Source organism: Bos indicus x Bos taurus, chromosome 13, assembly GCF_003369695.1.
Source record: "Bos indicus x Bos taurus breed Angus x Brahman F1 hybrid chromosome 13, Bos_hybrid_MaternalHap_v2.0, whole genome shotgun sequence".
Lineage (NCBI taxonomy): Eukaryota > Metazoa > Chordata > Mammalia > Artiodactyla > Bovidae > Bos > Bos indicus x Bos taurus.
The window spans coordinates 5,498,059-5,524,367 of record NC_040088.1 but is presented as its reverse complement, the minus strand read 5'-3'; the positions used below and the strand labels follow the sequence as shown (position 1 = coordinate 5,524,367).

Sequence of the window (26,309 nt, the reverse complement as noted above, 5' to 3'; positions counted from 1 at the left end):
AAGAGCTGCTTCTGCCTCAGACAGGCACATGTGTCTGCTGTCCTGTTAAATTTTCCCTTCAGTTCCTACGTCCAGAAGTCTCAAGGTGCTGTTGAGTTGGCTGACAGCTTCTCATATTGTACCAATAAACAGAATGGAAAAGAAGACTTTTTCCAGTTCAGTATTTTCCTCTGCATTTATCTCTTTCTTTAGAAGGGTGGAGGAGAGGGAGAGCCTCTACCTTAATGAAGCCGAGTAGACGGGTGCCAGCACAGGCCTGCGAACGACAGTAGAGCACGTAGAAGACTCTCCTTTCACAGGAGCGTGGGTTTATGAAGGTCCAGGGACGGGAGAGAAGGTCCTGCAGTAGCGCACTGATGCCCACGGTTCTGGAAACCCCGTAGTGACCTCGTTTGATGGAGCAGGAGGCGTGGAAGGGGGACGCAGTGCTGGAGGCAACCTGGCAGAGTGGGCTGTGCTCGGGCTGTCTGCCGGCCCAGCTCTGCCCCCGCTGCTCCCAGGCCCTCCAAGTCAGCATTTCCAAATGAATTGACTTGGGTGACTTTAATGTTCCCCGTTGCTTGTCTCAGGAATTTACATCTTTCAGTATTTTGTCAGATTCCCTGCTTTAAAACAAGAGTCCTCCCTACAGAGGAAAAAGTCTGTAATGACAGATTTTTCACTCGTTACCTTGGGTGTTCCCACATCTTTGTATCCAGTGTTTACCCTTTCTATTTGGAAGGTCATGGTTTTGTGACTTCTGTAGATCACCCATAGGGTCCTTGGGTTCTTTTTCCTTGACAGTTGTCATTTACGTGCTAAAGCACATTGACTTGAGGAAAACACCTTCCTTGGAGTTTGGCATGATGATCATCTTTGCCTACCTTCCATATGGGCTCGCAGAAGGGATCTCGCTGTCGGGTAAGTGATGGAGAGTGTTGAAATGCTGGGGCACTTTGTCCTGCCTGGTTAAAGAGCTTCTGTCGCTTGGGTCGCTCTCAGTCACACGACACAGCTCAGAAGAGCTCGAGCAATGAACAGGGCTTCCTGGATCTCTAGGGAGAGTCTGGATTTAGACCCGGCTGGGTGCAGGGACTCAGTGTTCCCGTGGTCACCTTTTTCTCTTTACCGCTATCTTGTAGCAGAGATCAAAATACCTCTTCCAAGGTTGCCTCTTTCTCAAAGCAAGCCCTCTGCAAGGCCTTCACTCAAAGCATGGGGTCTGACTTCCAGGGGCAGTCACCAGGCGCTGTCACCCACTGATCTGCATTCTTTCACTGTGGTTTTGCCTTTTCCAGAATATAAATGTCATATGAAGGGAATCATGTAGTATGTAGTCTTTTGTGACTTATCTGTTTCAGCTATCATAATCTTGAGAGACACCACATTTTTGCTGTATCCATAGTTTATGCATTCTTACTGAGCTGTTTTTTCCATTCACCATCCGAAGGACATTTGGGGTTTTCCAGATTTTGACTGTTACTGTGTATATGTCCGTTAATCCTGGATAAACAGGTAGAAGTAAAGCTGCCTGGCTTTACGGTAGGTGTATCCTCTACTTTATCAGAGACCGCCAGGCGTTTTACAGAGGACTGGGCCGTTTTGCATTCCCACCAGAGTGTATGGGAAAGTTTCGGCTGCTTCACATCCTCACCAACACTTTAGTTTAATTTTAAAAGCTAGCCGTGTTGATATCGGTATGTGGCAGTTTGATTTTGATGTGCCTCGACATAGTTTGCCTCATGTTCCTCTTGGGATTTCTTGAACAAATGGGTTTATAGTTTATGTAAAGTTTATGGCTTTTATCAAATTTAGTACATTTCTATTGGTTTCTTGAACTTTTTTTCTGTTCCTCCTCTGCTGTTGAACAGAATCCTCTTTGCTTCGGGTCACTGTCTGGTGTCACGCATGGGTTCTCTGTGAGAAGGTCTTGCCAAGGAGGAAGGAGAGAGAGGACTCTGGCTGTTTTCGCTGGCGAAGCTTGTGAGCCTCAGGGTCTCCTTTGTTTTGAACCCCAAGCCAGTTCTCTTGGATAACTCCATCCCGGTCTCTGCCGTCCCATGCCTCTCTTATCTTTTGGCTCTTACATGAATACTACCTGTGAGTCACTTGGCTCTAGTGACTCACTGTGTTTACATGGGTTTTTCTAAATCGTGTCCCACCCTCCTTGAGAGGAACACTGAGTACCTGTTGGCAAACATACATTTCATGCATCCTTTGGAAATTTGTGATTAAAATGAAGGGATGTTTTTCTTGTCCTTTCTTCAGAGATGCAGTGTTTTCTGTTTGTAGGGGTTTCATTTCCTTAGAAACTTCTGCTCTGTACGCTAATGGGGCCAAAGAGAGCCCATGCAAGCCAAGAACATGCTCATTCACCTCTGAGTAACAGGCTGGCTCTGCCCACGCTCTGTGGGTGGGATGTTTGTCACACAGGGTTTTCAGAGAAGAGGGGATTGGCCTGTTACTGTAAAAGCAGCAACGGGAGGGGTGACTTCAGTGCTGCCCCCCTTTCTCCTTGTGCTCTGCTCTTCCTGTCGCCGAGGTCACCAGGACCACCAAACAGCACACTCTCCCTGTGTAAATGTGTGTGTTCAGAACACAGCGATTAAGGGCACCAGACAGACCTGGTTGGAATCCTACCCCCACCTTTCATTAGCTGCGTGATCTCAGACAGCAGACTTGAAGTGGACATGATAATACAGGTGTCCCCCAGACTTCCCTGGTGGTGCAGTAGGTAAGAATCTGCCTGTAACTCGGGACATGGGTTCAGTCCCTGGTCCAGGAAGATTCTGCGTGCCTCAGAGCAGCTAAGCCCGTGTGCCACAGTTACTGAACCCGAGCTCTAGAACCCGTGAGCTGCAAACTGCTGAGCCCAAGTTCCACAACTACTGAAGCCCAGATGCTCTAGGGTTTGTGAGCTGCAGCTGCTGAAGCCGGAGCACCTGGAGCCTGTGCACACAGCGAGGAGTCCTCCCCGCTCCCTGCAAGTAGAGAAAACCCAAGCGAAGGAACAGAGACCCAGTGCAGCCGCAGATCAGTAACTTTTTAAAAAAGAAATGATGTGAAAAAGAGAAATCAGAGTGACGTAATAGAGCAGCAGGGGGGCAGGAGCATCCCAAGGCGGGGGGTCAGGAAGCTGTCCTCGAAGTGGTGCCGTGGGGCTGAGACCCACGTGGCAAGAGGGAGCTGGCCGCCAGGGAGGCTGCAGGAGGTGCCAGGGAGGCTGCAGGAGGTGCCAGGGAGGCCGCAGGAGGCGCCAGGGAAGGTGGGTCGGCAGCAGATGCTGAGGGTCCCAGGTGGTGGGGGCGGGGTGGGAGAAGCTGGACTTGCTCCAGGAAGAGCAGGAAGACTGGGTCTGGGCCAGAGGGGCAAAGGCTCTGACCCACACAGGGTTCTTAGACCTGGAAATGAGTTGGGACTCTGTTATACAGGCAAAGCTAAGTGTTGAGGGACTTTTTAAAAACCACTGTGCTAGGAATACATGCCATATCTGTAATATGACCCTGTTTATTACTTTTTAGAGATAGATAAACTTTACGACAGCACATGGTAAAAGAGCTGGCAGTCTGCACGTCCAGCTATTAATAGTAGTTGCCTGTGGGCAGGCGGTGTGAATGGAGAGTGTCTTGTTTGACTGTTTACCTCTGAGTCCGGATCTTATAGCGCAATATGTTTCTGATTGGGTCATCAGCAAAACTGCCTGGGGCTTGACTCGGCCTTGGCCTTCAGGAAGCGCAGTGTGTTTTACCCACAGTAAAGGTCAGTGCAGCAGAAATTACACATGATACTCTTTCAACTCCTGCCTTTTGGACTTGAATCCCTTTAGTCCTCAATTACATTCGAAGCCATAGGTCTAACTAAGACTAGAAACGGATTTCCTCCCACCTCCCTCCCTCTCTCCCTCCCTCCTGTGAGGCTGATCATTGGCTGCACTGCGGTCCACTTCTGTAAACGCTGCCTTCTGAAAGAAGTGAACACATCGGGATTCTTCATTCCAGGTCATGTTTTAAGTTCCCAGGTCTTTTATCTCCAGGACAGAGACGGCTGGCACCGTCTTCCCCTTCAGTATCTTTGAGCAGCTGCAGTGGGTGAGGGTCTTCTGGGGGTGACGTCATCCAGGCTTAGGGAGGGCGTGCGAGCTGACCCAGGGGCTTTGGCACCCACTGCTGACCCTGACTCTCCTTCAGTCCCCGGAACTTGGGAGTTCCCCTGACTCCAGACTGGATTGGCATGGGTCGTAGCTGGCTGTCCACCCTTTTCTTGGCCAGAGAGCCCATTTCTATATGGTCCAAATTCAGCCCCCAAATGGGGTTTATCTGTTTAGAAAGTTTTAAACATTTGAGTTAGTAGATGTCATTAAAAGTTGGATGATGTCTGGGAATTCCTAGAGGTCCAGTGGTTAGGACCCAGTGTTTTCACTGCAGGGGTGTGGGTTTCAATACCTGGTTGGAAACCTAGATCCACAGGCTGTACGGTGCAGCCAAAGAAGGAAAACGTTGGAAGGTTTCCTAAGAAGCAGCTTTCTGGCATCCCTCAAAAACCAGAAGGAAACAAAGATTGGTCGGCACTCGGTCCCCATCCACAGAGCTGCTGTCTTCCCTTTGCAGATGGGCCTGTGCCTTCTCCCTACACGTGCCACACACCCACTTACTGTTTTTATCTTTGTTTTTATTGTCTGGCCCCTGAATTAGGGTTTCTAACCCCTGGCCTAGTACACCAGACTCATGGGGCCAGCCTGACCCTTTGTGCACTGAGCCTGTCTCCTTGTTTCCCAGGGGGCAGTGGCCTCAGTCCCAAGGGAGCTTCCACATTTTGCTGTCAGATATGATTTCCTGGAGCCTTGGACTTTCTGCAAAGTCAAAGTATTAGGCGCTCAATTCAGTTCAGTCGCTCAGTCTTATCTGACTCTTTGCGACCCCATGAACCACAGCACGCCAGGCTTCCCTGTCCATCACCAACTGCCGGAGTCCACCCAGACCCACGTCCATTGAGTAGGTGATACCACCCAGCCATCTCATCCTCTGTCGTCCCCTTCTCCTCCTGCTCTCAATCTTTCCCAGCATCAGGGTCTTTTCAAATGAGTCAGCTCTTTGCATCAGGTGGCCAAAGTATTGGAGTTTCAGCTTCAACATCAGTCCTCCCAAAGAAATCCCAGGGCTGACCTCCTTTAGGCTGGACTGGTTGGATTTCCTTGCAGTCCTAGGGACTCTCAAGAGTCTTCTCCAACACCACAGTCCAAAAGCATCAATTCTTCGGCGTTCAGCTTTCTTTATAGTCCAACTCTCACATCCATTCATGACTACTGGAAAAACCATAGCCTTGACTAGACAGACCTTTGTTGGCAAAGTAATGTCTCTGCTTTTTGATATACTGTCTAGATTGGTCATAACTTTCCTTCCAAGGAGTAAGCATCTTTTAATTTCATGGCTGCAATCACCATCTGCAGTGATTTTGGAGCCCCCAAAAATAAAGTGTCACTGTTTCCACTGTTTCCCCATCTACTAGTCGCTCATTTGTCTCCAACTCTGCAATCCCATGGACTGTAGCCCACCAGGCTTCTGTGTCCATGGAATTCTCCAGGCAAGAATACTGGAGTGGGTAGTCATTCCCTTTTCTAGGGGATCCTCCTGATCCACAGATCAGATCCAGGTCTCCTGCACTGCAGGCAGACTCTTTACCATCAGAGCCACCAGGGAAGCCCAAGTGGGAGGCTTTCTGGAGTGACTATTTAATGTCAGGCCTCCCGAGGGTTGTGACAGCCTTTGTCTGTGGGCAGAATGACAACATGGGCGCAAGCCCACTCCTGTCACAATTTACGTGGTTGTGATTCACAGTTTACATGGTTCAGGCTCCTCTGGGGTTGACTTTCCTTCAGGGTAAGAACCCCGAAGTCTCAGCTTTGCAGTGAATTTGCAGTGAACCCTTCTTGAAGCTGGCTAGCGAAACAAAGCCCTTTGAGAGCCCAGACCCAGAACTGTCTAGCACTGGATTGTGCTGAAGAAAAAGAGACCCTTGGGACAGTTGCACAGAAACCGAAGTGAGCTGTGCTGCGTGCCCCCCGCCGCGGTGGTTCCGGGCTGTCCCTCTGTCACCTCACGTTGCCGGTGGCATCCATGGTTTGGGTGCAGAGTCAGAAAGAAGCTCTCCCGGTGCTCGCCTGCAGGAACTTCCCAAGAGGAGCAGATGAATCGAGGGGACAGTCGGAGGGTTGAGGTCGTGCTTTATCTAGTGGAGCAGAGGCTCAGAGTGGCTTCTGACTGCCAGAGGCTCGCCATTGCTCTGAAGTCGCCAGTAAGGAAGTCTGCTGCCCTCTCCTCTCCCTTCTCCAAGCTCGTCAGGTGTGGCTCATGGGCAGCGTTGCTGGAATTTCCCAGCCCGGTCTCCTTTTGGAGCAAAAAGGAAAAAGCAGACAAGAATTTGCTGTTTTCCTAAAAGGGCCAGGGGATGAAATGTTCCAGCTTGTGCTCTCTCTCTGGCCAGCAAATACCTTTTCGGTGCCACAAAGAGTGGGGTTTTCCTATATTTTGTAAAGTGTCATTTATACAGCAAGCTTACCGGTTGAAACATCTCCAGTGCAGTTCTGTTTTTCACTCATTTTTAACTGGAAAGTTAGCTGGTAATCTGTTTCTACAAAATGGCAGAAGTGAGTTAAGTTTTTGCTTATAGACTTTGGGAATTCATGTATCTTGGCAGCTTTTTTAAAGGCTTTGTAAAAATCTCAGCTTATTTACATGAAATAAAGGCCTCTTTGCTGCTGCCTCAGCAAGAAAACACGGAGAGGAAAGCCTGTGTTAAGTGGCTTCAGCAGTGATTAGGGCAGTGGACAGAAGCTGAAACTCACATGCTCAGAGCACAAGAAAAGTTGTGGATGCTCTTATGGAGACCGTTAAAGAAAAAACACGTCACTTAGGAAAAAAAGAAAAATGTCATTCTTTTCATATTATAAGGTTAATTCATGGTGACGGTGGGAAAATCAAAAATCACAGTACAACAGGGACTTCCCCGGTGGCCCAGTGGTTAAGAATCTGCCTTGCATGCAGGAGGCCTGGGCTCGATCCCTGACTGGGGAAGTTAGACCCCACATGCCACTAAGCAACTGAGCCCATGCACCGCAAGTACTGAGCCTGGTGCCTTAACTCGAGGGTCTGTGTGCCACAACAGAAGGTCCACACGATGCACTGAAGGTCCTAGGGGCCACAGCTAAGTCCCGATGCAGCCAAATAAATACATGCTTTTTAAAAAATTAAAGTACAGCAAAGTAAAAATCCACCCATTCTTTATACCCAGATTCTTATGTCCCCTTTCTGCCCCAAGAATGATACCTGCCCCCCTTCTATCCACGGATGACAGTGACGGCTCACACCTGCTCCGCCCTGGTCTCGTGAGGGGCCCTTGACATGGCTTCTCTTCATTACCCACCTAAGAGTTCCATGGGCAGGCACTGTTAGTCCCACTGTACAGTTGAGAACACTGAGGCTTGGGGAGGGAAAGAAACTTGACCCAAGATCACCCAGCTGGTAATGAAGCTGCCAGAGAGCTGGGCCCGTAACATTTCTCTGGGAAGCCTCAGGAATTACTTCTTCTCCTTTTTCTTAAAACACCTAATACTGGAGGCTGCGGGGACTTGTAGGAAGTGTGAGACATGATTGCGTGTCACATGGCAGGTGCTTTTCTGCTCTGTTCATGGCTGTGTGCTTCGCCCCTCTGTCCCTCTCCAGGCATCATGGCCATCCTGTTCTCCGGCATTGTGATGTCTCACTACACACACCACAACCTGTCCCCGGTCACCCAGATCCTCATGCAGCAAACCCTGCGGACCGTGGCCTTCTTGTGCGGTGAGTTCGGCCTCTGCGGTCCCGTGCGGGCCTCCCAGAGCTGCTTGTCCTTCCTTTCTCTGTTCTAGGAGTCCCTTGAGATCTTCCCTGGCAGAAGAGGCAGCAGAGTCCCTCAGGGCCAGATACCGCACTCCCTTATTTTGTGTTAGTTCCTCTGGCTTTCACACATTCCATAGAGCTCTAATAACTAACAGGTGGAATTTTTGAACCCTATAACTTTAAAACTGAAAATAATGAGAACTGCTATAATTACGAACATTTGAGATGCGTACATTTAAAATATGTGAAAGTGACATTTCCAAAAGTCTGTTCCTTGGAACTGAGATTGATAAGAGATTGATAAGACTCCATGGGACTTCCGTGGTGGTCCAGTGGTTAAGACTCCATGCTTCCACTACACAGGACGAGGTTCGATCCCTGGTCGGGGAAGTTCCACATGCTTTGAGGTACGGCCAAAAAATGAAAAAAGACTCCGTAGTCAAAAAAGAATTTGGGAAATCCTGGGGTAAATAAAGTTTAACAGGGACTTCCCTAATGGTTCAGTCCACTTTCGCAGGGGACTTGGGTGAGATCCCTGGTCGAGGAACTAAGATCTTCATGTTGCCCGGCAACTCAGTGGATACACCGCAACTAGAGAGCTCGTGCACCGCAACTCAGGATCCTGCACCATGCAGTGAGGCGATCACGTGCCACAGCTGAGACTTGACACAGCCAGAGAAATAAATATATAAATAAGTATTTTGAAAAAATAAAGTTTAACAAGTTTCCGAACTGGGAGACTTTTCAGCTAACATGCATTGTGAATCTCTACGAGAGAGAGAGTTTGAGCATTTCCCAAAATGTCCCAAGTATTTCTTGGTTCACAAGTCTCCTGAAGGACATGTCGGGCCGATCCTGCATTAGAGGAGGGAGTCGGGGCCACACTGACATTTCTCTCCAGCAGTCTCAGTGAGGCACCGAACTCTGATGAAACCTGGACCCCCCCAAGTTTATACCTGGGAGTGAAGGCCCCGAGTGACTCCCCTGCTTGTCATCGTCAGCACCACCCCTGGCATTTCTAAGGGCCGTCTCATATCCAAGCGGCAATTCCACACTGTCATGGGCTAGGGGTCAGGGGCAAGCTGTACAGAGACTTCATTCCACAGACAGGGAGGCTCAGGCCCAGTGGTTTGAGCACGATCTCGTAGCTAAGAAGTGAGTCTGGTAGCTGGTCTGTCCCTTCCTAGCCCAGTGGGTATTGTTTGCACAGCACTCTTCTCGGAAAGTCACGGCCAATGACTCTGAGTCTCACCACAAAGAAGTGTAAAGCAAAACATCTGTCAGATTCTATTTTGAACCCATCAGATTTTAAATTTGGTGATTCCCCACTTCTGGCATGAATGTATAGAAAATAGGCCCTGATGATGGGCATGTACATTGGTGCCATCTTTTTAGGAGAGTCATTTGCAGTATCAGTCAGAATTTCAGAGGCACATGTTCTTTGGACCCAGTGATTCTACCATCAGGAATTTAGCTTGTGCACAGGGGTATTTGCAGTTGCTTTTTCTTTGGGGAAGATCGAGGGAGGTGCGCCCAGAAGTATGGGATCCTAGTTCCCAACCAGGCCTGGAACCTGAGCCCCTGCATTTGAAGCATGGAGTCAACCATGGTCCGGCAGGGAAGTCCCTGTTGTAGCTTTCTGAATACTAGAAATAGAATCAATCTAAATATCCATCACGGATTCATTTTTAACCATGACTTATCCACATAATTGTATTCATGCTACCAGAGAACAGCATTACCTAGATCGGAATGTTTTCTAAATGAGCTGATTTCAAAAGGTGACAAAAATATTTGATAAGAAAAATATTCGAGGAGGAGAAGGATACGTATACTGTCCAGCTTGTAGACTTGTTCGAAAGGGATACACATTTGAAGAAGGAAAAAAAAAATACCATTGCTAAATGTTTTAAAACAGCCTTGATGTTTTATGATGTTCAGCTTTTAAAATAGAGTCTTTGTCTCCCTGGCTCCAGCGCTCTTCTGGAGGATGTCACAATCTAAGCAGGGAGCCTAGTGCTGGAAATTTATAAGGTGCTTTTTCTTAGAATACACAAGTGGCTGCTTGTACAGCAAGAGTAAATGTCAGCTTCTCTTGGATTTGTGGAGGGGAGCCAAGAGTTGAAACGTATCTCTTCCTGCAAATCCTGCAGGGTGTAAGCCTTCTAAACTTGTGGTGGCATTAAATATGTGAAGTCAGTGGGCTTTGTCCGCTCTGGCAAAGAAGTTGACAAAGGGCCCTTTCACCCGGGTCGTGTGGTGTCTGCAGCCACTTTGCTCTGAATTTCTGCCACTGTGCCGCAGTCAGGATCCTTGCTAATCACAGTGTTCAGCAAATGGACAGATTCATATATTTATCCTTGTCCCTGGGTGGGAAAGTATTTATTTGCATGGGTGTTTGACAGCTGGCTCATTAAATTAGGAGATTCTGCATAGCAAGCACATGTTGCTTGTTGTGATAGGGAAAAAAAGAGAGAATCAAAGGACAAGCTTGACCAGGATTTTCCAGAAAATAAGCAGTGTTATACTGGATTCTGATTGACTTCTGAAATGTTTGTTTGCATAATGAGCCCATCCTGTCTTGGAAGAAAATAGTTGAGGCTGAATAATCCATTCTTTGGTTTGTTTCAGAAACATGTGTGTTTGCATTTCTTGGCCTGTCCATTTTTAGTTTCCCTCACAAGTTTGAAATTTCCTTTGTCATCTGGTGCATAGTAAGTATTTTCCTTGTTTTTTTATTTAATGACTTATTTGTAGATCAATAACCACATATTCTGGATTCATTTATGTAACTGTTAACTGGTCATAGTCAACAGCTACATAGACAACCTCTGTTGCAAGTTTCTTTTCGTTAAAAAATCATAAACATACAATAAATGGGAAAGGGTGAAATAAAATCCCAAGAAAAGCATTTTTGCTTGGTTTTTAATTTTACGTGACCTGTTGCATTGTATAGTTGCTAAGTCGTGTCAGACTCTTTGCAACCCCATGGACTGTAGCTTGCCAGGCTCTTCTGTCCATGGAATTTCCCAGGCAAGAACTGGAGTGGGCTGCCATTTCCTTCTCCAGGGGATTTTTCTGAGCCAGGGATCAAAGCTGGCTGCATTGGCAGGCGATTCTTTACCATCTGAGCCACCAGGGAGGCCCTGAATTGTTACAATCTTCTTCAGAAATTATCAGTTCTTTTGTGTCTTCCCTGATAGCCCAGTGGTTAAGACCGCATGCTTCCACTGCAGGGGGCACGGGTTTGATCGCTGGTTGGGGAACTAAGATCCCACGTGCTGTGTGGAGTGGGACATACGTGTGTGCACACACATAAAATACAAGTTTTAATGTTAGATGGGAAAAGCAGATTTCAGAATTGAATGTGTAATTGATTATAACCATGCAAAAGCAGTATGCCTAGAAAAAAAAATCTGTAAGAAAATACACCAAATATTCACAGTGGTTGGCAAACTGGGGATGATTTTCTTTTTCTTTTCTGCATTTTTTGGATGATTATAATGAATACACTGAATTCTTACTACGGTTTCCTTCTTACATGTCCATTTATAAGAGTGACTTTGGACACTTGTTCAAGGTGAAGATTCCAGGGCCCTTCCGTCCTCTGGAGATTCATCCTGAAGCATCATCATCCCCAGTGATTCTTACCATTAAGTAGACTTGGGAAAGTGTTACAACTGGACAGGAGAGGGGTACTGGCAGTAGAAGACGAATTAGGATATGCCTTTAAGAAAGGAAAATAGAAGTTTAATGATTTGAATTAAAATCAGATTTGGGAAACGGGAGAAAAACAAATGTTTCAGCATTTGAAAGAAAGGCCCAGCTCCCTCAGGCATCTGATGAAAGTGGCCTCAGTGGTGAGCGTTCAGGCATCTCGCCTCGTGTCCCAGGCCCCTCGCCCGTGGCCCTCCTGAGTCTCTGCTCCCTCCATGTGAACCCAAGGTCCTCCTGCTGAGTCATACTCCAGCCCGAATTGGGTCTCTGTATTGTCTTTTCAGATCCTCTGTTAAGACACTTGCAAAGCACACCTCGTTGAGGTCGTGTAATTCATCCTGAGTTAACTTTTATTACCAACTCCACTTAACAAGACCCAGATGTTGAGAGGCAAGCTTTTTTTTTTTTTAAATCACTGTCACCTACCATGTGCAGGCCAGTGAGGCCTTCTTCCTATTTGCATATGGGGGACCTGAGGCAGAGAGGATAAGGAGCCCGTGGAAGATAGATGTTTTTCTTTTTGCAGTCTGGGTGCTTCTGCCTTAGTCAGCACAACCTCATGGCTTTTGTTACTGTTATCTGTCCTCCAGACGCAGGACAAGAGAACAGGAGCCCAAGTCTTTTACAGCAAGTCCGATGGCCTCTAGTGTGGTCACTGGGTGGAAGAGGCCAGTTTGGTCACACCTGGAACACAGACCTGGGGGTGGAGGACTCGCCTCAGAGGGTGAGACAGGGACATGGCGATCTCAGCCATGGGCCCGGAGGGAAGGAGAAACGAAGTGGGTGCCTGGGATGGGGACTCAGTTTCCCCCCAGCACCTGGTCAGTCTGGCCCTGCTGCCCCTGGAGGTAGCCTGTGCCATTCAGATGGAACACCTTAGGCTCACTCAGCAGTCAAGGGCGTGGGCACTGGGGACTGAGCCAGGCTTGGGGGATTTGGCTCCACCACTTCCTGCCTGTGTCAGCTTGGACCAGTTACTTCATACTTAACCTCTCTGTCTCGGTTTCCTTGTCTGTAAAACAGAGACAGTAATACCTACCTCATAAGACCTTTGGAAGGATGGAAATTGAACGAGATAATGCATATAAAATCCTTAGATCATTGTCTGGCATGTAAGTGTTAGGTGATTGGGGGCAATTATTGTTAACTTGACTTGCCAGGACACACAGTCCAAAGCACCTCAATTCATGCTGGTTAAAAGGACAAACTTAGATTCCCCATAATACAGCTTATGGCTATATTGTTCTGTTCAAGTTAGTGGTAGTGAGAACCAGGATGGAGAAAAGAGAAGAAAATAAATGAGTAGTTCTAAAAAGCCACTCAGATAAGATTTGGACTTTACATAATCCTATATTTTGTTAAAATTGACCTGCCTTTGGAGATGGCTAGGATCTGGCAGGGTGTATGTGACCTCCTGTTAGAACCTACCTGCATATTCCTTGTGCTCAGGGAGCAGCATTTATGGGCATGGGTAGGCCATCTTCCCTCCTTTCCCCGGGGAGTAGGGCCCTGATGGGAGAGGCAGGAGCACCTTGTCTGTCTCCCCAGAGCTAGCTCATCCCACAGCTGGGCACCTTCGGAGGAGCCAGGTGGCCCTTAAATTAATCCCTCTTGGTGTTGCTGAAGCCGTCATTGATACCTTGTTAGTCCTCTCTTTCTGACAGTAGAATCATAACATACAGAGCTTTATTCCTTGCCACACATAGAAACTGGCATCCCCGCGTCTCTGCCTAGCACCAAGTTCACGTCTTTGATGACAGAGGGATGCTGCCTTCATCACGGTGTGTTAGCAAGTCTGTGTTCATCTCAGTAAGCTTGAAGAACTGGAGGTTTCCGTGTAAGACTCCATCTGCTGCTGTTTGCAGGTGCTTGTGCTGTTTGGCAGAGCCGTGAACATTTTCCCCCTCTCCTACCTCCTGAATTTCTTCCGTGATCATAAAATCACCCCGAAGATGATGTTCATCATGTGGTTCAGCGGTAAGTCCAGTCTCAAGTGAGCCGTGGAGGAGACCGTGTCATTAAAGCACAAACTGGCCTTTTGGAGAGTGGACACAGCTGTCCCCGGAGTCTTTCCAAACTGAGGGGGCCTCATCAGCCCTCAGAATCCACGCAAGGCCCTTCACGGGCCACACCCCTCCCCACAGCGCCCCCAGCAGGGGAGTGTGTCTGCCCTACAGACGGGGAGACCCAGGTCTAAGGGCAGAGGGCTTGCTGGGGGTCGAGCTGCCTGGGGAGCAGGGCCCCCTCCACCCCCCTGTTCCGAGGGGCCCCAGAGGGCAGGGCCGGGGTTTGCCCACCCCCCTCCACCCCCTGTTCCGAGGGGCCCCGGGGGGCAGGGGCTGGGGTTTGCCCACCCCACTCCGCCCCCCTGTTCTGAGGGGTCCTGGGGGGCAGGGCCGGGGTTTGCCCACCCCACTCCTCCCCCCTGTTCCAAGGGGTCCCGGGGGGCAGGGCCAGGGTTTGCCCACCCCCCTCCACCCCCCTGTTCCGAGGGGTCCTGGGGGGCAGGGCCAGGGTTTGCCCACTGCCCTCCGCCCCCCTGTTCCGAGGGGCCCCAGGGGCAGGGCCAGGGTTTGCCCACCCCACTCCGCCCCCCTGTTCTGAGGGGTCCCGGGGGGCAGGGCCAGGGTTTACCCACCCCCCTCCACCCCCCTGTTCCGAGGGGCCCCGGGGGCAGGGCCAGGGTTTGCCCACCCCCCCTCAACCCCCCTGTTCCGAGGGGTCCTGGGGGGCCCCGGGGGCAGGGCCAGGGTTTGCTCACCCCCCTCCACCCCCCTGTTCCGAGGGGTCCTGGGGGGCAGGGCCAGGGTTTGCCCACTGCCCTCCGCCCCCCTGTTCCGAGGGGCCCCGGGGGCAGGGCCAGGGTTTGCCCACCCCCCTCCACCCCCCTGTCCCGAGGGCGGCAGCACATACTCTGCATGGCGTCGTGGCTCTACCTGCATGCTGTCCAGGCTGAAGGGACAAGGGGCTCAAATACTTTGAAGTTAACTTTATTATTTATGTATTTATGTTTTGACCACACTGGGTCTTCGTTGCTGCTCACAGGCTTTCTTTAGTTGGGGGGTGAGGGCTTCTCATTATGGTGGTGTCTCTTGTTGCTGAGCGCAGGCTTTAGGTCTGGCATGTGGGATCAAAACTCAGGTCTCTTGCATTGGCAGGAGGATTCTTAACCACTGAACCACCAGGGAAGTCTAGGAGCTCAAAATTAAAAGGTTAAAGTTCAAACCTTTTTGTACCTCAGGCTACATTTGGATTTTTTTTTTTTTTATTCAGTCACTAAGTTCTGATAGTTTATTTGACCATTTCAGTCGCCATTCAGTCTCATTCCCCTTTAGTAAAGGATGGATAAATAAATCTTTGGCTCCTAAAGCACCAGATCTGTAGACATTTTTAAATTTACTTATTTCTTTGTGGGTTCAGGGTATAGCAATATGCTTTATAGGCTGTTTTCTATCCAACAACATATCTCTACATTCCTTGAAGATTTCTTTTTCAAAAGATCTTGTTTAAAGTATATGTGTGTGTGTGTGTGTGTGTAGGACATGCAGGTAGTTAAGTGTGTATTTATGTGTAGATAGTGAAGGATACTTTTTTCTTAAATCCTTTTTGCCAGTGAGGGGAAAAAAATTGTTTAAGGGAGTTAGTTGATCCAAGGTCTTCAAAATCCCCCCCTAAAAAAAATCTAAGAAATGTATGAGGCATTCTCCAGTTACGTGAGCTCTTTGGGGGTAGGGACGCGTGGAGAGAGACCTCTAGGGGACGTGGGGGTGGTTTAAACTGGGAGGCATTCTGGTTCTAGGCGTTCTGAGGCGATCCAGAGCGTCTCAGTCTGGGGCTCCTTCCTCCCCAGCCTGCGTTGACCTAGGCTCCCTGCTTCCCCTCTTCTCTGGCCTCCGGGCCCTCCCTGGCCTCCCTCCTCTTCCCAGGGGTCTCCCCTCTTCCTGCACCAGTACCTCAGTCACACTGGCCCCCCCAGGACTCCATCTCAGACCCGCCTCGTCTCTTGAGCCCTCACAAGCCCACCTGTCCTGTGGCCTCAAATTCCCATCCTCCTCAAGCTGGTTCCTCTGACCCGGCCTTTCCTCTGATCCAGACTGCAGTGTCTGCATCTCCTTGGGTGTCATGGAGCCCTTGTGAGCTCATTGTCTAGGACTGAATCTACCTTCCTGCCCAATCTACTTATTTTCCAGCAGCCCCTTTCTTCCGCGAGAGACAGTAGCTTGTTTTATAGCAGGTGTGGCCCCTCGGTGTGCTGTGAGCGCATGCTGCCCTGTGCCAAGGCGCTTCATCCTCGGCCACCGGCAGGGCAGCCCTGCTGTGTCTGGTTCCTCGGCCTGGCCTGGGAGGCTGCAGGGACAGACAGGGCCGGGCTGAGCCCAGGAGCCAGACTCCTGACCGCGTGCCCGGTGCACTGGGCATCCTCCGGGCCCTTCCCGGGTTAGCCACACTTCCCCTCTCCTGGGACTTGCTGCTTCCACTCCCCGTGTCTCTCTGAGATCCACCCTTTGCTCCTCTCTGCTGTGTCCCCATGTCACGTCCATGCTGCAGCAGCCGGCCCGGATCGCGCTGTGATGCGCCAGCCACTCCGTCTGGGTCAGATCCTGTCCGTGTGCTCCGCCCTCCCGCTCCTCCCCGCCCTGCTCCTTAGGGCCCTCACCCTCCCTTGAGTCCTTCTTTGGGGTGTCTGTTCCAAGCCACTCAGGGAGCTCCTGTTCCCTCTCCAGGGCACCAGGAACTTTCTAGTGAGAACTTGCCATTTCTCAGCACATTCATGCCCCAGTCCAGCCAGCAGGCTCCTGGGGACCAAAGCAGGAAATCAAGGGGAGGCTCCCCCGTGGTTCCCCGCGCGCAGGCGCAGCATCGTCGGGCCCAGCGGGCACTGGACGGATGGTATCCTGGGCTGTTGCCCGTGGAGCACGGGCCCTGGGAGGACATCTCCTCCGCAGCCCCAGCCCCTCTTCTGTGTGCCGTGAGCGTGTCAGGACCAGCTCTGAGGGCTTCCTGTGGGGCTCCGATGAGGTTGCGCACGCGGAGCACAGTGCCGCCCCCCCGCCCCAGCCCCCCACTGCAGGGAGGGCTCTTCTGTACCAGCGAGAGCGCCGGGCGGGATGAATCCCCACCACGACGCACCTGGCACTGCCCGGCTGGGACAGGGCCCCTCACCTCGCCCGGCCGCCCGCCCTGTGAAGCGGGGGGCGGAGGAGAGCGTCTCCCAGGCCCCGTGTTTGCACCCCTTCTCCTCACCGCCCTGTGCCGCACGGGCTGAGTCTGCGCGCTCAGGTGGACCCAGAACCCCAGAGAACCATGGCGCCCCCTGCCCCCCTTTGTCCCCTCCCTGTCGCCCAGGCCTGCGGGGCGCCATCCCCTACGCCCTGAGCCTCCACCTGGACCTGGAGCCCATGGAGAAGCGGCAGCTCATCGGCACCACCACCATCATCATCGTGCTCTTCACCATCTTGCTGCTGGGCGGCAGCACCATGCCGCTCATCCGCCTCGTGGACATCGAGGGCGCCAAGGCGCGCCGCCGGGGCCGCAAGGACGTCAACCTCAGCAAGACCGAGAAGATGGTCAGTGCCGGGCGGGCCAGGCGGGAGGGCGGGGGGTCCCTGTGCACCGCCAGGGAACGCGGGGGCAAGACAGCTCTGAGGGTGCACAGGCGCGCATGGCGCATGCACACTCGAGCTGTGTACACATCAGCTTCCCACACCAAGGAGGAGGTTGGACTCAGGGTCTGAAATCTGGCTCTTTGGGGTGGGTTGTCTGCCAGCCTCGCGGAAACCCCGGAGGTGGTGATGTGTAGGTGGCAGCCAGACCTGAACCCCCTCTCAGGGTCTCCCAGTAGCGCCCTCCCGCCCAGTAACCGCCCCACCCCCTCGGCCAGGACTGGAGGGATGTTTGAGAGTCACCAAATGACAGAATCACCTCACTCCCCAGCATTTAGTTGAAGCCTCCTCTTGGGGCGTGAGAGGAGGAAGGCTCTCACAGTGGTTGGGAGGATCGGGTGAGCAGACACTCTGCCCAGAACAGGAGAGGGCCTGATTTGGGGCTGGGGGTGCTCAGGGCAAGTTGCAGTGAGCCCAAGGCCCCCAGACCCCTGCTCGCCCCTGCCTCCTCCAAGCCCCTGTGCCCGGAGTCACTGAGGTGGTGTCTTTCCTGCCTGTTTCCCTCAGCCTGGGTGCAGAGCCCTGGCTGGTGGGGGGGCGGGACACGCCTTCCTGCACCGCCCTCTGCTCTGCACACACATTTCCAGAAACACATCATTTTCTAGTTCGCTTATCCCAGGCCGTCAGTAACTTGACTTAGTCATGGAAGGCACAGAAGTCCTCAGCTGGAAGATGGGGAAAGGATGTGCCCATGTGTCACTTAGCAGAGTCCAGCCAGTCTGGGGGGGACCTTGGCCCAGTCTCTGCCCAGGGCCTCTGCAGCCAGGGTTGTGCCCGGCGGCACCTTCAGGTGCCCTCAGGCTCACAGAGCGCCCCACCCTCTCAGCAGCCCTTCTCCCCACCCCCTCCTCCACTGTCTTGTCTGCTTTTAACCAAAGCCTAAGTGTAGGTTCTCAGACCTTTTAGTGGGGGTCATAATTAGTGGAGGGCTCCAGGGTCTTGTGGGTCTGGGGCGGGGCCCCAAAGAATTTGCATTTCTAACCCATTGCCAGGAACTGCAGCCGCATTTGGCCAAGCCCAGCTCAAATAGAACCAGGGTGTGCGCTCGGAGGGGAAGCAGCTGCCGTGCGGGGCTTGTTTGCTGCGGTGCCTGTGCTTTGCGTGGACTGTCTTGAGTCTCCCTGATAACCTGCAGGAAGCAGGTGGTCACCGTTCGTGATCCCCACTTTGCAGATGAGAGCACTGAGGCACACAGAGGCCAGAGCACAGCTAAGGTCCCACAGACTCTTAACCACACTTGCCACCCCCAGTCTTCAAGGTGGGGGTTCCTGGACCAGCAGCATCAGTGGGAGCTCATTAGAAATGCAAATTCTTGGGTCCCATCCTAGACCTGCTGAATCAGAGCTGCAGGAGGGCCTAGTGGGCCCTGTGTTCTATGGCTCCCCAAGTTCCAGGCAGTTCTGGCGGTGGCCCCAGTGTGAGAAGCACTGTGCCCTCGCTCTCTCCCACCTCTTATGCCTGGGGGGCACTGTGCTTGGGGGCAGGGGTGCAAAACTGCCTTTGGTGGCCCCTGCAGAGGGTAGGTAGTCCTTCTGCGCCTCCCTCTCCAGGTCCCATCAGGATTGTTCCTTCTGCCCTCTCTCCACTTGACCAGCAAACTCCCCACAGTGGGCCACTGCAGGCAAAAAGGCAACAAAAGCCACCTCCTTGTTCAGTTCACTGGTACAGAGACAGTCCAGAACGGCTCCCGGTCCTGACTGCACAGGACAGGCAGCCAGAGAACGTACAGGCCGAGCCCCAGCCCCGAGCTGCCGACTTAGTCACCATCTGACTTCCCTGGGTGTCCACCGTGTTCCTGCACACCTTCCTGCTGCCCTTCTGCTGCAGTTAGAGTTGGAGACCCAGGGGCCCGGGGCACAGGCCTGCGAGCTAGGCTGGGTGGTGTGTGGGCTTCCCGGCAGGGCCAGCTTGATGCCTCCTGGGCTGCCTCCGCTCCCCCTGCAGGGCAACACCGTCGAGTCGGAGCACTTGTCGGAGCTCACGGAGGAGGAGTACGAGGCCCACTACATCAGACGGCAGGACCTCAAGGGCTTCCTGTGGCTGGACGCTAAGTACCTGAACCCCTTCTTCACGCGGCGGCTGACCCGGGAGGTGGGACGCAGGCTAGGGGCCGGAGCGGGGCGGGCAGGGAAGGCCCACGTGCCAGGTGGGGTGGGGGTGTCCTCCCACTCAGCTTTCTCTCCTTCCCAGGCTTGAGGGCTGGGTACGCTTGTGGGGCTGGGCATCTGCTGTCTCTCTTCTGCTGCCTTATTTAGTGTTAGTTTAATAATAGGCTTCTTGACACAGTTTGGTTTCCCTGGATGGTAGTCTTGGGATATTGATCAGCTTCTGAACCTGGCTGAGGAATCTCAGCCCTGCTGTGGCCCGAAGCTCAGGGCTTTCGCTCCATCCATCCCTCCGGGCACCACTGACCTCTGGGTGACCAGGAGTGACGCCCGTCTCGGGCCAGCTTGGGCCTGCTCTAGTGAAACGGTCACCCCGCCTGTGCAGGCCCGGGCTGGGGGTTCCCCCAGCGGCGGCTCCGCTCTGCTTCTGAGCCCCGCCTTCCTCCTGCAGCGTCAGCGTGCCTTCAGCACGTGAGCTCTCAGTGGGAGCCAGGCGCTGCGCCATGATGGCGTCATTTCCTTCTCCCACCAGCCCACGCGGCAGACGCAGTGAGCTGCCTCACCTGATAGCCAGGGAGGCTGAGGCCCAGAGAGGTGGAGTCCCCGTCCTGGGGTCACACAGCCAGTGTGGGGCAGGGCTGAGAGCAGAGCCCAGGTGTGTCTGATTGCAGAGGCCAGGTTTTTTTTTTAACATCAAGCCATCCTGCCGCCTCCTGTTCTGAGTGAGACCTTCTGTTACCTCTGCCCACAAAGAAAAATCTCAGCCTGCCCTTAGTCAGTTAGCACTTTGAAGTTGCCTGTGCGCCCTGCCTGCCACAAGGCACAAAGCAGCTGTCCCTCCCTGCCTTGCCCCTGACCCTGACCCTGACCCACTGACAAGGGGCTTGCCCCGTCTCCCGCCCCAGGACCTCCACCACGGGCGCATCCAGATGAAAACGCTGACCAACAAGTGGTATGAAGAGGTGCGCCAGGGCCCTTCAGGCTCGGAGGACGACGACGAGCAGGAGCTGCTGTGACCGAGCGACGCCCGGGAAGGACCCCCGCAAGGCCCCCAGGCGCGCGCACAGGCAGCTCTCCGCTCTTCAGGGCGGACAGAAGGAGGGTGACACCCGGGCCGGGGTCATCCCAGCCCAGGACTTCACACACTCGGGGCCGGCTGGCTGCCCTGCAGCGCCCCCTCCCCGCTCCTCACTGGACCTGACCGCGGCCCGCAGACTGGAGGGGCCCCGTGCAGGTAGATTTTTCGTGCTGCTTCCGGAGCCAGGGAGCAGCCATCTGTCCGACGAGGTGTCCGTGACAAGGTGCCCGAGAGGACCCGCCGTGCGGGGTGTTTCGGGAGCGCGGTGCGCAGTCGCCGCCGTCCCTGGCCGCTGCCTTCATCACGGAGCCCTTCCCTGCTGGGTGGGCGTCGGGACCCCCGGGGTCGCAGCCGGCCGCCGCTTCCCTGCTCCTCATCACGGTGCTGCTGGCCGCAGCAGCAGCAGCAGTTCTCATCCAAGCGGCAGGCTCAGAACCCTCGGACCCTCGCCCGACCCTTAGTGATGTTGCTCGCGCTCCTTGAGAAAGAGAAACCGAGTGACCTTTTTTGTTATACCTCTGACTGGCACCTCACAGGCTGTCTCCCCGGGCGGCAGGCGGCTCCCGCCTTCTCTGGGAATGCTGTGAATGTTTACACTGGAACCGCGCGGGCACAGGCCTTCCAGCCCGTTGGAAGCTGCAGCCCTGGTTGGGGGGTGAGTGAGCCTCTCTGCAAGGTCAGAGCGCCCTCTGGAGGGGAAACCTGGAGGCGCGGGGTTTATGCGGGCCAGCAGCTGCTATCTTAATTCAGTTTAAACTCATGCACTTTGACGGAGCAGTGAGAGCCTAGCAGTGTCGTTTTTTGCCCAGGCCTCTTTCCCTGGGCTCCGCCCACGGTTTACCCGTTGCGCCGTCAACTCATGAGCATCTCTTCTTTCCTGCTCCCTGTTCTCTGCCGTCTTGGGTCCTGTTTGTCCTCCCTGGACCCCCTCCCGGGACTCCCGTGGCCTGGAGCCGGATACATCGGCTCCTCACCTGCCGTGCCGGAGCAGCTACGGCTACCGGCTACCGGGACTCACTCACAGGGCCTTTCCACGTGCTCGCGCGCACGCTCTCTCTCTCTCTCTCTCTCACACACACAGCACGGTGGTCCGGCCCCTGGGCCATCTCAAGGGGTGAGCTGTCCATCATGACCAGATGACCGGAGTTACTGACTGACCCGCATCCACCCCCCTCACCGGCCCTTTAACACGTCTCTACCTGTTTGCTCTGTGCATCCCCAGGCCAACGGCAATTTCTGTATGTGGCTCAGGGTCGCAGCTGGAGCCTCGGAACTCGGCACCCCCTGGGGTGGTGTAATTCATCGCGAGCACATCCCTGGCTCTGCTGGGACCCGGTGGGCCGGCGTGGACCTTGGGCTGGCAGCAGAGCTGTCTCCATCTTTTCTGCCCCAGGCAGGGTGGCTCAGGGTGTGAGGAGGGACGGACCTCAGGACCTTCCAGGACTCGCGTGCCTGTGTGCAAGGCCGGACCCCTGCCCTCCCCCCTCCCCTTTCCCCAGAAGTGTAGGTGTGAAGCCAGGCAGGCAGGCAGGCAGCCCGCGGCTTCCTTTTTGGGCATGAAAAGTAAATCTGTACTTGATTGCTAAAAGGTGATCACTTCCTTTTGTCACGTCCCACGTTAACCTCATAATTTGAGCCAAATAGGATTATTTTACTTCACCTAATCTCCCCACTGGGAGATTAATGCCAGGCTTGATTCTGGTCTCCATCATTTCCGTTTTTTTTTTAGTGGAAAACTAAAAGATCAAGCGAAGGGGACCTTTGTCCATACGTGGGGTGGGGGGAGGGCAGCAGGGCTCAGAGACCGGATCGTCCTCTCATTCTTCAGTTCATCAGTAACGTGCTCCCCCTGCCCGCCTTGAAATTCAGTCAGATCTTGAGGTGTAAGTTACATTGTAAATTCAATAGCGTGCCAGAAAAGAATATTTTTTGGTTGTGAGTTCATAGACAATGGAAACAGGTTCTTCTCAGTTCATTGGGCTCTTGGTCACCAAGTCTCACCTGGCCTCCCACTTTTAGCTGAGACTTGAGAATGACGTTAAGTAGAGAAGCACGTGAGGGGCTTGGTGGAAGGTGTCTGGGGCTTGGCTGTGTGGAGGTGCTTGCCGGGGAACCTTTCCTGGTCTGGACGGCACCAGCCTGGACCTTCCGTGAGCCGCTGCTGCCCTCTGCTGGCCGAGTCGAGGTTTCGCAGTGTGGGAGAGCAGCCCGCGAGGATACGGGGAGCCCGTGTTCCTCAGCTGCTGCCGGTTCACCTTTGCGTAGGCCAGAGCTGGTGGAGAGGTTTTTCTGGTGAACTTCTTTCAGCTGTCATTGCCTGAGAATCAAAAACCGCGGTCTACCTTTACCATTCCTGGGGCTTCCCTGGTGGCTCAGCTGGTAACGAATCTACCTGCAATGGGGGAGACCTGGGTTGGATCCCTGGGCTGGGAAGATGCCATGGAGAAAGGAACAGGCTACCCACTCCAGTATTCTGGCCTGGAGAATTCCATGGACTGTATGTATAGTCCATGGGGTCTCAAAGAGTCAGACACAACTGAGCAACTTTGACTTTGTCTTTACTGTTCGTAATAGGTCTATTGTTTGGGGCAGTAAACGCTTAGAAGATTTTTTAAAGCCCAGCATAACTATAACTTCCCACATACTTCCTTTTAGGTCCAGGACATGGGACAGGAGATCTATAGCACACAGAGAAGGCAATGACTTTACAGAGAGGTGAAGGCTGCAGAGTCAGTGAGTGCCTCTGGGGAAGGTGGTCAGTCAGCCAGTGAACTCTGAAGACATGCTGTCTTGGGGAGTGCTGTAGCAGTAAGCCCACACCCCAAGGCACCCCGAGCATCCCTGTGGTTGTAGAACCCCTGGGCACAACCGTACTTGGAGGTTTGGGGTGTGAGGCCTTACAGGGGAAGAAGCTAGCTTTTCCTGGGCCTCCGGAGGTCAAGTTTGGGCTGGGCTGGCGCGAGGCCAGGCAGAAGGTGGCTCAGTCCCGTCGTCTGGGGCTCAGACCCTCGGCCCAGGAGCCGGGCAAAGGGCCCACCCCCCAGGCAAGCCACCTCTTCAGACTGGGGTGCTGGCGGGGCCCTGGCAGACCCTGTGCGCCACACCCCCCCACACACACGTCGGCCTCATTTGCCTGCAGACTCCTTTGTGTACAGCGGCATGTGGAAAAATCATTGAGTGGGGCGCCTTCTCCTTGAAGCCTGCATCAGAGGTGGCCTCGTGGGGTCTCAGGTCCACATGCCCCCAGGGGCCCACACATTTGGCAGAGCCCGCAGCGGGTAGGCCACAGTGAGGATCGTTCTGCTTTGGTGAGAAGAGCCAGGGTGGGGTGGGCTGGGGGCGGTCCGAGGCACAGGCCTGGCTGAGGGTGGGTCTGGCCTTGGAGCTGGTCCCCGAGTCTGGCGTGAGGACTCTGAGCAGTGACTGACCGTCAGTTAGCCTTTAAATGCCAAAAAGAGCAAAAGATCCTTCGAGGCTTCCCTGTTCACTGGCTCCAGGACGCAGGCACATGTGTCCCCTGCTGGGTGGTGGGTAGGAAACCAAATCTGAAAGGTTCCTGATGGAGCAGCCAGGATCATTAAGAAGCTGTTGTACCGGGAGCCCAGTCTCCAAAGCCCCAGACAATATGTGTTAAATGAAAACACCACAGTCAGAATGAAGGCTGAGAAGGAGCAAGCAGCTCCCTTCCGCTCAGTCTCCCGCCATTTCTCTCACAAATGGAGCCAGACCTGCAGGGACTTCACCGTCTTGCCCTCTGTGACAGACGAAGGCAGACTTTCTAATGGCCCCTGGCCCACCCCACGTCACCGATGCTCACCCCAGAGGACATGGTCCCTAATCCCAGCGGGAAACAATGTGTGGTGCTTCCTACCCAGGAGCAGGGCCTCTCCCAGCTGCTCTGCAGGAGCATCCTGGCTTCCAGGCGAGAAGGTTGAGTGGTTGGCGCACAGCCGCGGGCCCCTGAGGCTGCGGGGCTGACGAGGAGCGTGCAGCTTGGTGGTCGGAAGGGAAAGGTCGCCTGCTGGCGCTGGGGACCCATCCAAGGAGCCGGCCAGCCACGCGCGAGAGCCGCTTCTCCGGGCCCAGCCCTGCTCTGCGGAGCTGAGAAGGCGCCTTACTCGCTGGGCCTCCTCGAGGTGTGTGGCTGTGTGTGTGCTCAGTCATGTCCGATTCTTTGCCACCCCATGGACTATATGTAGCCTCCAGGGTTCCTCTGTCCATAGAATTTCCCAGGCAAGAATACTGGAGTGGGTGCAATTTCCTCCTCCAGAGGATCTTCCCCACCCAGGGATGTAACCTGCGTCTCATGAGTCTCCATGCCAGGCAGATTCTTTGCCACTGCACCACCTGGGAATGTAGAACGTTTTCTCCAGTACAGCTCCTGCAAAACTTGGTGTGTTCAAGGTTAATCAGAATCTTGTATTCTTTTGACTGGTTTTCTTTGTAAAAAAGAAAGGACCATGGGGAGGCCACCTTGTTCCTCTGTCCTCCCCCAGGCACTCCCGGTCCTGGTCTCTGAAGAATGATTTGCTGCTCTTCTCAGTGGGGCTGCGGGTTGGGGGGTGGGTCAGAAGTGGAGGGGCCTGCGGCTGCTGTGCTGGAGCCACTGCCTCATCTCGCTGGGCTCTTAAAGAGTTCAGAAGTGGATGGAAAACGGTAATTTCACTGGATGCTTTTTTAGAAATAAAGACGAAAGCTGCTGAATCTGAGCCACTTTCTGTGTTTGTGTTCTGTGGCTTTGCAAAGGCAGGGGTCGCGCGCCCCTAGGCCCAGCTCTGCCAACATGGCTCGGCTCTCTCTGCCAGAGGTGGGTGCAGAACGCAGGGGGTGATGAGCAGGAGCGTGGGCTCTAGGGGCCCAATTCCTGCCTCTGTCTCCGTGGGGCTGCACCCCACAGGCCCACAAGCCTTGAGACCATCGCCCAGAGGCAGCAGCAGAGGCCCTGATGGTTTGCTGTGTGTGCTGGTCGCTCAGTCGTGTCCGACTCCTTGTGATCCCATGGACAGCAGCCCAGCAGGTTCCTCTGTCCATGGAATTCTCCAGGCAAGAACACTGGAGTGTGTTGCCCATCCCTTCTCCAGAGGATCTTCCCAACCCAGGGATCGAACCCAGGTCTCCCACATTGCAGGCAGATTCTTTACCGTCTGAGCCACCAGGGAAGGTTTAATGGTTTGGCAGATGGAGGGCTCTTACACAGAGGTCGATACACAAGGTGGAGTGATACCCCACCGTATACAGCAGCTGATGGGCAGAACACTGCGGTGGCCTTCAGTACCCCAGGGAGGAAGCGGCTACCTTTAATAGGTGGGGGGGATTGATGTCAGATGGACTCAGTTACCAGGATCTGATTAAGCCCTGTAATTAAGAGGACTGGACAGTCATGTGAGGGAAGCATGGGCTGGTCGAACAGGAGATGTACCAAGAGCAAGAGAGCAACCATCTTGAGTGGCCGAAGCGTACAGTCCCTCTGTGGGAACGGCTTGGGCCGTGCCCAGCCTTCAGCCAGCCCACGACTGCTTTCGCACAGATGCAAGGGACGCGTCCTCACCAGGCCCCTGGCGTTGCAGGCCAGCCTGTGGTGGGCCTTTGCCAGACTGAAGCCAGGCTCTGAGCCCACACGGCTGCAAGAGTTGGATGGACGGTGGTGGCAATGTCTGTTAAGTGGGAAGTCTTGAGGCTCAGTGTGCTGTTACCCTCTCATACTTCCAAACGGCATCCTAAGCTGCTTATGGTAACAGGCTGTGCGTGTGTGCTGACTCTTAGCGACTCGATAGACTGTAGCCCATCAGGCCCCTCCGTCCATGGGATGCTCCAGGCAGAAGACTGGAGTGGGTTGCCATCTCCTTCTCCAGGGAATCTTCCCAGCCTAGGGATGGAACCCGTGTTTCCTGAG

At 53.7% G+C, this 26,309-nt stretch overlaps 1 protein-coding gene across 4 annotated transcripts in view; it reads left to right on the top strand.

The window, feature by feature from the left end:
- Nucleotides 1-25,125, top strand: part of SLC9A8 (solute carrier family 9 member A8) — a 74,755-nt gene extending 49,630 nt beyond the window's left edge. For 2 of the 4 annotated variants that reach the window (XM_027558292.1, XM_027558295.1), the window contains exons 10-16: nucleotides 795-900; nucleotides 7,698-7,814; nucleotides 10,485-10,567; nucleotides 13,436-13,547; nucleotides 16,917-17,137; nucleotides 19,178-19,324; nucleotides 20,244-25,125. In XM_027558292.1, the coding sequence (XP_027414093.1) occupies nucleotides 795-900; nucleotides 7,698-7,814; nucleotides 10,485-10,567; nucleotides 13,436-13,547; nucleotides 16,917-17,137; nucleotides 19,178-19,324; nucleotides 20,244-20,354 (897 nt within the window). In that variant the 3' untranslated portion in view covers nucleotides 20,355-25,125. The remainder of the gene's footprint in view (nucleotides 1-794; nucleotides 901-7,697; nucleotides 7,815-10,484; nucleotides 10,568-13,435; nucleotides 13,548-16,916; nucleotides 17,138-19,177; nucleotides 19,325-20,243) is intronic. The other 2 variants (XM_027558294.1, XM_027558293.1) reach the window with 2 other exon arrangements.
- The last annotated feature ends 1,184 nt before the right edge of the window (nucleotides 25,126-26,309 follow it).